The 14,414-nt window shown below is 46.0% G+C and overlaps 1 protein-coding gene across 1 annotated transcript in view; it reads right to left on the reverse strand.

Annotated features, from left to right (window-relative positions):
* LOC148523516 (signal transducer and activator of transcription 2-like) overlaps positions 1-14,414 on the reverse strand; it is a 123,619-nt gene that overhangs the window by 33,816 nt on the left and 75,389 nt on the right. The window contains exon 16 of the mRNA XM_088473147.1: positions 10,275-10,324. Within this exon, the coding sequence (XP_088329273.1) occupies positions 10,275-10,324 (50 nt within the window). The remainder of the gene's footprint in view (positions 1-10,274; positions 10,325-14,414) is intronic.

Raw genomic sequence — 14,414 nt, forward strand, 5'->3', positions numbered from 1 at the left:
ATTATAACTCCTGACCTCAGGAGGACACCAATAGCCTCCCAGAAGGTCAAGGCCTGACCGGGTCCGAAGGAAGAGTTGTACCAACCAACCTCTGAGGGGGTTGCCGCAGGAACCTGAGGGCGTATCCCTGAGAGACCACCTCTTGAACCCAAGCATCAGTAGTTGTCTGCTGCCAGGCATGAGAAAACTGTAGAAGTCGACCTCCAACCATGAGACTCCCCCAAGGGGAGACTCGTCCCGTCAGGCAGCAGGCTTACCATCCGGCTTGGAGGCTGGATGTCTGGTTGACCAAGACTTCTTGGACTGCAGTTTCTTGCGGGAATTATCCTGTCTAGAGGAAGACTGTCCTTTTGCCCTTCCCTGTGGGCGAAAGGACTGAACTGACGACTGACTATTCTTAGGGGTAGTCGTAGATGGCAACCCAGCAGATTTAGATATTGCCAGAGAAGCCACTATATTATCCAGTTCTGGTCCAAACAGTACTTTCCAAAAAAAGGCAAAGATTCCAGAGCCTTCTTGGACCCTGTATCCGCCTTCCAGGTTTTTAGCCAAAGGGTTGTCCGAGTGGCAACCGAAGTTGCCAACACCCTAGAAGCCAAGATACCTGCATCAATAACCGCTTCCCCAACATACACAGCTGCCTCCCGCATCTGAAAGAAATAGGACAGCTGTTCTTTGTTAGCATCAGGCATGCTATCTTCCAGAGATGTCGTCCAATGGCTACCCAGGCCACAGCCCTAGCTGGTCTGGTAATAGCTCCAGATAATGAAAACACGGATTTTTTTATTTTTTTTTAATTAAGTGCTTTTTTATTGATTTTCAAGAAAAAGAAAACAACAACAAATAGACAAACATAAAACAAACCTAAAACAAAATAAAAGGATGTAAAACTAGCATATCATTGATGTCACATTACAATGAGCAGACAGACTAGCATATAAACTATATATACAACAATTGTCCATATATATATACATATACATAAACATATATATATTCTTTCCCCTCTCGCACACACCAATAAGTGATTGTGTAGCATTATTTCCCCCATTGCTACTATTACATAACAGCACTAAATGAAGAATTGGAGACAGAAAGCCGGTGGTGTGCGGTCTGAGCATGAGCAGAATTAAGCCATTTGGCCCATATGCGTTCAAATTTAGATTCGGCGTTTCTAGCCAAATAGGTATATTTTTCATGTGCAATTGTGGCAGAGACTAAGGATAACCAATCATAATACTCCGGCCCTGTGGAGGCCATCCAGGAGCGGGCAATGCAAACTTTGGCCAACATACAAACATTCAGTACATACTGATGAGTGTGTCTATCAAGCAGATGATCTTCTATAATTCCAAGCGTACATACAATAGGAGTAAGAACAGCCTGCGGGACTCCTGTAGAGGAGATTACCCTGAGTATTTTTTCCCAGAATGACACAATCTGAGGACAATCCCAAAGCAAATGCCAAAAGTTGGCCGATGGGGCACTACATTTAGGGCAATTTGAATCTGAGCGACCACCAAACCTAAACAGACGATCAGGAGTTAGCTGGATTTGTTGGAAACGAATTGAGGTGGTAGCTAATCGTGGACATCCCAATGCATCCCGCCATGAGTCGTCCTGTATTGCACCCAGATTAACCTCCCATTTAGCTCTGAGAGTTGGTAGATCATCATGGTGGTGAGCCTGCATTACAAAGGAGTAGGCATGAGAAACAAAACGACGAGGTCCGCCTATAGACAAGAATTTTTTGACAGGGGAATCTTGAATGTTTGGGGGAGCATCAGGGAATTGGGTCGCTAGCGCATGTCTAAGTTGCAGGTATCTAAAGAAATGTGACTGTGGGAGACCAAATTCAATTTGCAACTGACTAAAGGATTTAAGTACACCTGTATTATATAGCTGTCCCAAGGAGACCACTCCCCACCTACCCCAAATCTCCCTGGTCTGCAACGCCAAAAGTTCAGGCAAAGCTCGAGAGCACCATAATGGAGTAGCCGGATCTAAGCCCTGTGTCTTCATAAGTTTTGAGACAGAGTCCCATATTCTGACAGCTTGAGTAAGTATAGGTAACATAGTGCTAGATATATTACCACTAAGTAGTGCCTGCAGAGGAGTATGACCTGGAGTAACCTGGGAGATCATAACAGCATACAGGGCCTGAGGGTCATTATCATTTATCCAATGCCACAAATGTGCCAGTTGAGATGCAAAATAATAAATGCGAAAGTGGGGAAGCGCCAGACCCCCTTGTGAACGAGGCTTAGTGAGCACATCCAATTTTATGCGAGCTCTGCGATCCGCCCAGACCAGAGAGGAGACCAAACTGTTTATTTGATGGAAAAGTTTTTGGGGAAGATAGACCGGAGAGTTATGGAGTACATATAACAGTTTAGGTTGTAGCACCATTTTAATTAAGACGACACGCCCGGTGAGTGAGAGTGGAAGTTTGCTCCATATCTTTGCCCGAGCCCGTAAATAATCCACCTGGGGCACCACATTTAAGGTCACATAATCTCGGGGAGCATTAGATATCCAAATACCAAGATATTTAAAGGTATTGACCCACTTCAGTGGAAGTGAAACACTCGAACCCACAGGGCATGATCCTCCAAGGGGGAGAATACAAGATTTATCCCAATTTATTGTAAGTCCCGAGAAACTACCAAACTGAGTAATGAGATCAAGAACATGAGGCATGGAGCTGGAATAGTCAGAAACAAAGAGCAACATATCGTCAGCGTACAACGCCACCTTGTCTGTTCTGGCCCCCAGCTCCAATCCCCTGATACTCCTATGTGCCCGAATGAGACAAGCCAAAGGCTCAATTGCTATAGCAAACAGGGCGGGAGACAAAGGGCATCCCTGTCTTGTTCCACGTGATAAAGGAAAGGAAGAGGATATAAAACCATTAACTGACACCCTAGCTGTTGGGGCTAAATATAGGAGCTGAACCCATTTTATAAACCCAGGGCCAATCCCAAAGCAGCGCATGGTCTCCCATAGGAAGGGCCACTCGACAGAATCGAAAGCTTTTGCCGCATCCAGCGAGACAACAACTGAGGACCCTTGCCCACGAGAGACCCGCAAATGAGTAAAAAGGCGACGTAAATTAATGGATGTGGACTTGCCGGGCATAAACCCCGTCTGGTCTGGGTGGACAACAGTTAAAATCACCCTACCTAATCGAATGGCCAATACTTTAGCTAAAATTTTAACATCTGTAGGGAGAAGGGATATGGGTCGGTAAGAGTCAGAGAGCCTCGGATCCTTCCCCGGCTTAGGCAAGACCACAATAAGAGCCTCTGACATAGATTGTGGGAGAGCAGTGCCCTCATATAACTGGTTAAACAAGTCAAGGAGACGAGGGACATAAAACTGACTATGCTTCTTGTACAGCTCTATCGGAACTCCATCTAACCCGGGTGCCTTACCGCCAGGGAATGAACGCAAAGCCTCATCTACCTCCTCCCGAGTCAGGGGAGAGTCCAAGTAATCCCTGTCTTCCGCCGTCAAAGTGGGCAATAATATACCTGCGAGATAGGATTGTACATCGCTTAACGTGCAGGTCAGTCTAGAAGTATACAAAGCCCTATAAAACTGTACAAAAACTGCAGCAATATCTGGGGTCTGTATCTGGGCAACCCCAGCAGAATCAAGAACTTCAACCACAGCTAAAGGGACCTCTCTGCACGTGCCAGATTAGCAAGATAACCTCCCGGCCTGTCAGCCAAGGCATAGTGGGAATGTGCTGCAAACAGCAGCCTATACTGAGTCTTAGCCAATAGTAAGTCACTCCACTCCTTCTGCGTGGCAAGCCAGGCAAGTCTGGAAGAGTCCTGCCCATCAGACAGATATGCTGCTTCCAAAGCCCTGCAGGAGGATTCTAACTCTTTCTCATGGTGCTTGTAGGAAGATTTTAATTCAGACACACGTCTAATCAGGGTACCCCTTAAAAAGGATTTAAAGGCATCCCAAACTACCGTAGTGGAAGCCGAGCCATGATTATTAGAGAAGAATTCATCCCAGGTAGCCTCTAGCTCCGACCCCGCTCCCATACGAGTTAACCAAAACGGGTTGAGCTTCCAGAAGGAATGCCCGCGTTGACCAATCAGGTCCAACCCAAGTACTAATGGGGAGTGATCTGAAATCCCTCTTGCTTCGTAAACAACTGACTGAAGTTTAGGCAACAGATTGGGGGAGATCAGGGCAAGGTCAATCCTGGAGAACGAATGATAGCTACGTGAAAAACAGGAATATTGTTTCTCCACAGGATGTCTCGTCCTCCAAGCATCCACCAAGCCCAGCTCTGCCACAAGGGCCCCGAAGCGACCACTACTGGAGGAAGAGGAACCAGAGGTATTGCTCCGCCTATCAAGAACAGGATCCATTACGTTGTTGAAATCCCCCACACAAATTACAGGTGTATCTGGAAATCTAGCCATAAATTCAGCTGCTTTTTTCATAACCTCAGATGAGTACGGGGGTGGGATATATATAGCCAATAAAAGAATGGGGGCAGCATTTATTCGACATTGTAAAAAAACATACCGTCCCCAAGTGTCACTTTGCAGGGAAACCAACTCAAAACCAAGTGATCTGCGTATAAGGATTGAAACACCCCTAGATGATGAAGTGTGCGAGGTATGATAAGCCCATCCAACCCACGGTTTTTTCAGTGACATTAACCTACCCCCCAGCAAATGTGTTTCAGTGAGGCATGCAATGTCAGAGCCATATTGTCGGAGCTGCCGGAGGACTAAGGATCTTTTAATTTTATCGTTAAGCCCTCGGACATTCCAAGATACAATTCTCAATGGAGAAGCCATCATCCCAGATTAGTACCAGATACTAGCAACACTAGCCAGCGGATAACCTGCAAAATAGTATTGGAGTGTGCGAGACAAACAAATAGACATATTAAATATACAATGGTATATGCATAGAAAAAAGCAAAGAGAAAAGCAAAAATTTTCGATACAAAAAAAAATTGACATGACATCTCTATAGGAACATCCATTGAAAAACACAAAAGAAACAAAACAAAAAATAAAAGAGAAACCCCAACCCTTATTTCCTCCCCGTATACCTAACCCCAACTTTGGCATACCTAAATCCCTAACTAGAATTCCTAACAACTATCCCGAAACAGCAACCCCCCTACAGATTACGGAGCAAAGAATTTAGATGACCCCTAGACATGAGGGAGCTCTCCAGCCAATAATGCCCTCGGTGCCCCTGTAAACAAACAAAAAAAAAAAACGAAACGAAAAAGAAAAACATACAATAGCAGGGGAAGGTGCATAAACCCAAACATAATACATACAGTAGAAAGGTGACAGACTTATATAGCGCAATCAGAGTACAATGCAATAAACCGACAGACAAAAAATAGTTATCTGAAATCGGTAATGATATGAATATAGTGATCTCGTAATGCTATCAGACTTATTGTCAACAAATAAATAATAACTTGAAGATCACAGCAAGCCATAAGCGCCCAGCCTATATGAGAACAACAGTCAGTGACCAGAAATTAAACATAGTTACGTGAGTTCAAGGCAAATTATGATCCAGCTGACTTAATCTTCAGCCACCTGTCTGCGGCCGGGCCTGTAACGATCTAGCCATAGAGCAGCCTCTTTTGGAGACATAAAGAACTTTGTTTCCCCGTCAGCAATGACTCTTAGCTTGGATGGGAATAACATTGCATATGGGAGATTCAGTTCACGCAGGCGTCTCTTAATTGGCATAAATTGAGCTCGCTCCTTTTGCACATCAATAGAAAAATCAGGAAATATCGAGACACGACAGCCATTCCTTTCCATAGGACCTTTGACACGAACTAGTCTGAGTATTGAATCCCGATCTTGGTAGTGTAAGAATTTGGCTATAAACGTACGGGCAGGTGCTCCAGGCGGCGGTGCCCTAGTAGGGACGCGATGAGCCCGTTCCACCGCAAAATGAGAAGTAAAAGCATCGCGACCAAAAACTTCCAGGAGCCATTTTTCTAGAAATTCTACAGGATTATTTCCCTCCTCCTTTTCCGGCAATCCTACGAAGCGAACATTGTTGCGACGTAATCGCCCTTCCATATCTGACAATTTACGTTGCACAGCTAACATTTGAGAATCCAAAGTATTAACTCGTACTTTAAGCGGGGAGAACGAATCTTCCAAGGTGGAAATGCGTGTCTCAGTCTCTCCAACCCTCTCGCGAATACGCTGTAAATCTTGATGAATAACCATCAGATCAGACTGTACAGAGCCAATCTGGTCAGCTAAGCGCTTCTCACTGGTAGTTACAGCATCCAACACCTGCTGTAAGGTGATCTCCTGGGCCTGCGCAGCAGGAGGGGCTGTAGTTAAAGGAGGTGATTGATCAGGCGTTTCCACAGGATTCTCCTTCTGTGGAGTATTAGACACAGGGTTACGGGAGAAGCGCTCCAGTTTAGCAGCAGCTGATGTATGGTTTGTTTTCCCCATAGCTGAAGGACAACACAGAATAGGGATATAGAGAGCTACTGCAGGCAGAGAGTCAATGGGTTAACTGAGGAAGAAAGTGGCCGCTACCAGGCACACAGGATAAAGCTTCAGAGCCCCAAATATAACAGCACTGAGTAGCCCCAGAAGGGCACTATGACCAGCACTGTACAGCAAGGAGAGGGCTAAACAGCACCGCTGCTCAGGAGGTCCGAGGAAGATGAGGGGGTGATCGGGCACTCACTTGTAGTTGCCACTGTGTACACAGCGAGGTCCAGCAGGCTACAGGGTCTCCCCGCGGCAGATGAGGCCAGCAACAGTCCCAGGACGCACCCGGCAATGGAAGGCCAGGAGGAGGAGGCACGTGCCCCGCAAATGTCCTCGGCGGCTGCTGGATCCCTCAACAGCACACGCGGCAGGCACCAACTCCAGGGAGCTCAGCGGCAGGACAGGAAGCCGCAGCAGGAGACGGGACCACGCGAAGAAGCAGGAGGGCACAGCGCACGGAGCACACGCGGCAGGCACCAACTCCAGGGAGCTCAGCGGCAGGACAGGAAGCCGCAGCAGGAGACGGGACCACATGCAGAGGCAGGAGGACACAACACACGGAGCCGGCCGGACGGACAGGAGGAGACGGAAAGCGGCTCAAATTGTTTCCCCAGAGGCAGCACACCTTCCCCCACACGGTAAGTATAATGGGCACTGCTGGGCAGAGGTCAGGATGTTGGCAGCGGATATTGCGGCTGGAGAGCTCAGCTAAGTGCTAGCTACTCCATGTCAGTCTTGGCCACGCCCCTCGAAAACACGGATTTCAAATAATTATCAAGTTTCCTATCTGTAACTTCCTTGAGGATGCTGCAGGAATGGGTTATGTAGAGCTCCTGATCAATCTAGTTCCATGAGCAACTACTGTAGGGGGAACTTCCCATTTGTTACATTCACCAAGTGAAAATGGGTGCCTAGAGGTTATATTCCTCGTAGCATGGAAATGTTTATGTGACGTACCCCATGCTTCAGACATGAGATTCGTCAGTTGTTCAGACTGAGGGAAATAATCTTTAGCCACTTTCTGATGCCTAAAGACCGGAGTCTTAAATTTCAGTGGAACTTCCTCTCCCTCTACACTAAGGACAGATCTAACCGCTCTCCCCAGAGAGGGGACATCCACAGAGGATTGATGGTCTTCTTCAACAGAAGAAGAACCAGATCTCTGAGTGCGAAGAGGAGGCAGAGTCAGAATCCTGAGGCAACATCTGACCTCTCTTATGTCCCTGCTTTACCGCCACTGGTCTATTTGCCTGCATTACCTGCTGAGGGGGCTATAGACGGCTGACTAGAGTGAGCAAAAGAATCAAACCAAAAGGAATTCATGGGGGACATATACATAGAAGGATGCAAATGCTCAGAATACCCCATAGTAGAGGGCAGTACCGTAGCAGGAGCTTGTGACACTGCAGTCCTGTCCACTACATGTGACAAAACCTGAGACCAAGAGGCCACCCACGGTGGTTCTTGTGCTGGTGTACCAGATAGGAAAGGTGACTGTTTATAACAGACACTACACAAGCCATCTTGCACAAAATCCTGCTCTGACAGACCTGCCAAACAGGATTTACATGACATCAGTGCCGGAGCCTCATCCTTCTCCCCTTTACCCTTAGACATAGCAATGTATAACAGCTATAAGGTATAAATGCAATGTGACCCTCTTCACATTTGTGAAAAACCCCACACACACACACCTCTTCAGAGGGATGAGGAGAAACACAGTGATAGCTATATCTGACAGTTTGGAAAACAAAAAGGCAGTATAAACACAGCAGCTACCATTAAAGTCACATACAGTGCATATATATATATATATATATTCAAATGCAAATGGACTCTAAATCAACTGACCAGCCCCAGAGGGGTATTGATAAGATATAGAGTGCTATATACCTGACACAGGGGAGAGGTATATATGGAGACAGACCAAACTTCTGATACAAGTAGCTTTCAGCAGTGCACCCAAAGCGGACTGTGAGCGTTTCACACACGAGGTGGTCAAAAGTAGCAAACCAGACTTGAGAATCCTCACTGGAAGTTGTGTCTGGGTTGGGGGAGGAGCGCCTATCTCTCCATAACGGTGATTTTGACGGCACGGGTATGCTGGCCTCACAGTAACAGACGCATATTAGTGCACACTAATGAGTCTACTACCCATCCCCGGCGACAGACGATATGGTCCCGGCCATCCTTAGTGTGGACAAGCAGACGAGTCGTTCATCCGCAGCAGCCTCCAACGCGTCTCCTACACTAGAGACCTGGACTGCAGTGCACCATTCCCCACAACGAGGAACCGTCTTACCTTACCATCTCCATGTATCCGATCACAGTCCAGAGCCCAGCAAAGCCGCTAGCTAAGCCACGCTGTGGTCTGACGGAATCCCCAGGACATATAGAGATACTGGCGTTTCGGCATCGGCGGAGATAGGAGTCGCAGTATATGCGTCATACTCGGCGCCGAATACCGCTAAACTCATTGTTTCCAAAACAAAGGTAAATCAAAAAGAAAAGGCCTGGGACTCCGTAAGCAGTCCCGCTGTTATAACCAGTGCCTCTGGATACTTGCCGCGCACAAAAAAAAACACCTGAATGGCTGGGGGCGGGGTATATAGGGAGGAGGCCCTATGCATGCTGGGAGCTTGAAAACTGTAAGCTGTTTGATGCAATGGATCACTCCAACTACATACCCCAAGGTAGTTACTGTGGACCCTGAAGAAGAAATTAACAGTTTACAATGTAATAATTTCTTTATGATAATTTCTGCCATGTAACTTTTTGTTTGCAATAAAAATTCTGACCAGAAAACCTGTCTGAAGGGTCAGAATGCATTATTTAGCTACTTTTAAACTGGCCATCAAATATTGCACTATTAAAATGAAAAGCTTTGGATATTTTGGTCATACTTGATTACTCTCCATGTCAGGGAGCTCATGTGCACAGTAGCACAGTGTCCTAGATGTCGCCCAGTGAAGTGGAAGCCCAGGGGTTTGATTATACAATTCATGGCGAATCACGTCATCGTGGCCACGCCACCACTGCACAATGCAGAGACACTGCAGAGCAAGGGGCAGACAGTCTCCACCAGGTCCAAGATAAAAAATCAACAAGAATGATTTGGGGTCTTATGTAGAGTCGGATGCACATTTCTTTTTTTTTTGTATAATATATGCGTCTCATACTGCACATGACCACACATATGCAAAATTAGTCATAGAGTGTGCTTAACGGCTCCTTATATTTAGTGAGGCAGAGTATGGGAAGCGTGGTGTGCGCGCGCATGTTTTAGCAGAGTACGGTAAGGACGTGTTCACGCAAAGCCAATCCATAATAATAAAGACATATGTCAGCCTGTCAGGAGTTATATAGGAGGATGACAACAAACAGGAACTACTTCTGATTCGTTAAGTGCATCATGATCCCTCCCACTGTTATGATACAAATTCTTAGTGTGATTGCTGCAGTCTATTTACACTATCTCATTTTCATTCAATCTGCGGCAGGAAAGAATATTCCAATTTGACATTTAAAGGGGAAGAGCAATGGATACTGTTTTTATTTGAACTGAATGCAACATAGGTAATGTAAGGTTGGCAATTACATCTAACACTGTCAAGTCACATCTCCTGGCGTAACGTTGCAGAGCTGTACACACCTTGGTAAGTGTCTGACCCAGCATATGATCCTCTTTATCTATGACATCTATACAAACGTAAAAGTAGCTGAATATTACAGCGTATGATTTACCTTTGCAAACTTTCTCCACGTCACAATGCTGTCCTCTTGAGGTACCTTCCCTTTAAAAAAAAATATACATATAGAGTAACTACCAAATATATAGATGTCCAACATAGGAGGAACTGAAAAAAATTGAAAGGGTATTACTATACAACAATATTCTAGCACTACTCCAACAGTTTCACATTTAGTATAGAAATTTACTTATCCAGCTTTGGGGCTTGTTTTGAGGCACCACACACTGCGATGATGGGTAATTGCCTAATATGGCTGCAGATGTCACAATGTGTGTGGCCAGCTTAAGAGATAAAAGTAAAAACAGCAAGTTAGCAAATAATCTTTTATAGTGATGAAAACAGGATTTTGGTACTTACCGATAAATCCCTTTCTCCGATTCCACAGGGGACACTGGAGTTCAAGACAGTGGGGTATAGACGGTGGTAGAGTAGAACCTAGCACTTTAAATAATTTAGAAGTGTGACTGGCTCTTTCCTCTCTATGCCCCATCAGCCCCAGTTTAAGAACTGAGCCAGAGAGGAGACGGAGGACAACAGGAAAACGAGTAGAAGAAGAAGACCAGAGAACGGAATAAAACCGACTGAAGGAGAACAGAGGAACCTAAGGCAGGGAACACATGCAGGCACACCATAGAAGAAACCAAACAAAACGGCAGGTGTCCCCTGTAGAATCGGAGAAAAGGATTTATCGGTAAGTACCAAAATCCTGTTTTCTCCTTCATCCACTAGGGGACACTGGAGTTCAAGACAGTGGGGATGTCCCAAAGCCAACCCCCCAGGTGGGAAGCACGGAAAATTTGCCGACCCCCTCGGTCAAACCGAAACAGGAACCGCCAAGAACCACAGGCCCAATGGAAAGCAAGAGTTGAGGCGTAAGCGTCGTAGAGCACAGTAGACAATCAGAACTCCACACTGAACACCCACAGAAAATTCCACAACTAACAGCATAAATCGAATGGAATAGAACGCCCAGCTAGAGAACAACCGGAGCTGAGAAGCATCAGAACACCGTAATCTCAGCTGAAAACAGACCAAACCGGACCATTGGTAGCAGAGAGCCCCAACAAGAATCCATAGGAGAAGAGCAGTAACACGAGAACAAAACTCATAAAAGAGTCTAAAACAGGAAGATGCAACATATGGAGTACCGGAGTTTTTATGGAGAATATGTTAGTTATCCCAATTAAAGATGGGATATATCTGTCCAGTTAGGGTTCATAAACAGGCTTTCCCGATTATTAGTAAATATTCATACAAGGAATGGGAATATATCAGTATATACACACATGTACACACAGACATAAACATAGTTGCATGGGAAGTCTCTTTGAAAGGAAAAGTTATATAAATCCTTAGGGAGAGATAGTGTGAAGCGGAGTTATTGTACCAAACTACCGCATCCGGAGAGTCCAGCCTCCAATCGTAGCATCTGTTCTTTAAAATATACTAGGTATCAGGCATAAAACTGATAAGAACAGATCCTACCCTTGCCTTTAGGGTAGGGACAATAAGCAATACATATTACGTATGAATGTGTACATATACATATATATATATATATATATATATAGATTTTGTGACACAGTTAGGTTAGGGGGTCCCTCTCCTGGGTATAGGACTCCTTCCTTTCACACACAGCAGCTGGGAAACAGTACGCCAGACTGGATGCAAGTACAAGCTGGTCGGCGCCAGTCTTTATTGTGCAATATCAGAAATAACACAAAGAAAACATAAACGTAAATCCTAGCCCTGTCGGGGCACTAACTTCACAGGTAGTTCCCTCACTACCAGAACCTGGCAGGGCCTAATGCCCTCACCAGCAACAAAAGCACAGCACAACACTTACAGTTAGGTTTTCAAGTGTCTCTGTGCAAACTCCCTGTCTGCTCTCCCAGGTGAGACAATCAGCCATCAACACACTAGGCTTATATTGGCCACTCTCAGGTGGGAACCCAATCAAGCCTATTACACTGCAGACTTTCTCCTGGGGATTTTAAACACATAGGACAGGAATCTGGGATAAATGTCCCTGCCACAGACCACTTTACCAGTGATCCTATCACATATCCCCCCCCTTTGTTTCGACCTATGGGGCGGAACAACTGAAGCCCCCAAACAATGAACGCGTAAAAACGCGTCTGCTTTAAACAACAGGCCTCCTGGCCTGTGTTCCACCGAAAGTTTAAAAGTTTGTAACGCCCACTTTATGGCCAACGCCTCCTTCTCCACTGTGGCACCGGGTAGGCATCGAATTTTGAAACACTGTTCAACTTTCGGAAGTCATTGCAGAAACGCACACTCCCGTCGGGCTTTGGAATCAACACAATGGGACTTGACCATTCACTATGTGATACTTCAATAACCCCTAACTCTAGCATATTTTTAATTTCTTTCGACACCGATGCTCTTGGTGCATCTGGTAACCTATAGGGCTTTAGATTAACTTTAACCCCTGGGTCAGTGATTATGTCATGTTTAACGACCGAGGTTTTCCCAGGTACGTCAGAGAACAGCACCCTATTTCTAACCAGAAACTCCTTGACCTCTCGTTGTTGAATTGCCGACAGGGTTTTTGCCACTGTCAATTCGGGAACTAAGGGCCCTGGACTTACTGGAGGGGCTCGGACGGCCGACAGTACCGTTCTATCTTTCCAGGGCTTTAACATATTTATATGGTATATCTGTTCCGGCTTTCTTTTACCCGGCTGGTAAACTTTGTAATTGACCTGTCCCACTCTTTCTAAGATTTCAAAGGGCCCTTGCCATTTAGCCAAAAGTTTATTTTCCACAGTGGGAACCAACACTAACACTCTGTCCCCAGGAGCAAAGCTGCGTAACCGAGCATTGCGGTTGTATACCCTCTGCTGTGCCTGTTGAGCCTGTTTCAGGTGCTCTCTCACTATCGGCACCTCTATAATAGGCAATGGAACTAGTGGTCCCTTAAAACGTGGTCTGGGAGCATGATACTGACACTCAGGGCAGGATGCACAAAAGTCAGATAACTCTTTATGAAGCCCGTGCCAGAAAAACCTCTGCATTATTCGCTCAGTGGTTTTCTCTACCCCTAGATGACCTGCCGTTATACGACCATGGGCCAGATCCAACACTGTTCTTCTGTAGGCTTTGGGAACTATTAGTTGTTCCACAACATCTTCCCCCTTCTTAGTCACCTGATATAACCAATCCTGACACATTGCCAGGGTTTACCATCAACTACTTTTACATTCTCCCTGGCTTTTACCAAAGTAGGGTCATTCAACTGCTCCACGGCAAAGAAATCTCTTCTGACCTCTAAATCAGGCAGATGATCCACTGGCCAAACAACACTTCCCACCTCAATGGGAGGCACATCAGTTGGCGGGCCACCGTCACGCTCCGCATTCTCTAGTTCGCCAACCATAGTAGGAAAAGGGAATAACTCTGACTCAGAAGAAACTCCCTCCTCCACTATATCGACAACCTTCTCAAGTGGACCGGGGTTGTTCACTTCTGGAACAAAACGGCTTTCCCACAATTTCCAGAAGTGAGCAAAGTCTCTCCCCAATATTGCATCGTACATCAGACCAGGCACCAAACCCACAGAAACTATAGCAGAGCCACATGGTGTCTCGATGTTCACCTCGGCAGTAACATAATATCGATTATCCCCATGTATGCAGGTCACATCAACAGTTTTCCCCTTATGCCTCAAGGGGTTCACCAGCTCAGCTTTTATAAGTGTCACCAAGCTACCAGAGTCTAACAGTGCCTCTACTCGGTTGCCATCTATAGTGAGTACACACATGTGTTTATCAGTCTCAGCCTGCCGGTCAGCCGTACAGGATGTCTGTGCCAAGAAAGACCCCCTGCGGTAGACATGAGCAGTATCACATTGCATAGGTTCAGTTGTAAGTGAACAATTAGCGGAAATATGGCCGAAGTCACCACACCGGAAACACTGAATCATATTAATGTCTAGTCGTTTACGGGGCATGAACCTTCCTGGCCTGGCAGGCCTGTCTCCAGGTTCTACACCCTCAGTCTTAGGTACATCCCACCGCCCAGCACCCTTCTCCCCTGGAACAGTCTTACCAGTGTCTGTGGGAGTTCGCCGGTGCGCCATCGGGGCTTGGTGGGGCATACTACTCAGCTC

Source organism: Taudactylus pleione, unplaced genomic scaffold, assembly GCF_031769625.1.
Source record: "Taudactylus pleione unplaced genomic scaffold, aTauple2 ptg000130l, whole genome shotgun sequence".
NCBI lineage: Eukaryota > Metazoa > Chordata > Amphibia > Anura > Myobatrachidae > Taudactylus > Taudactylus pleione.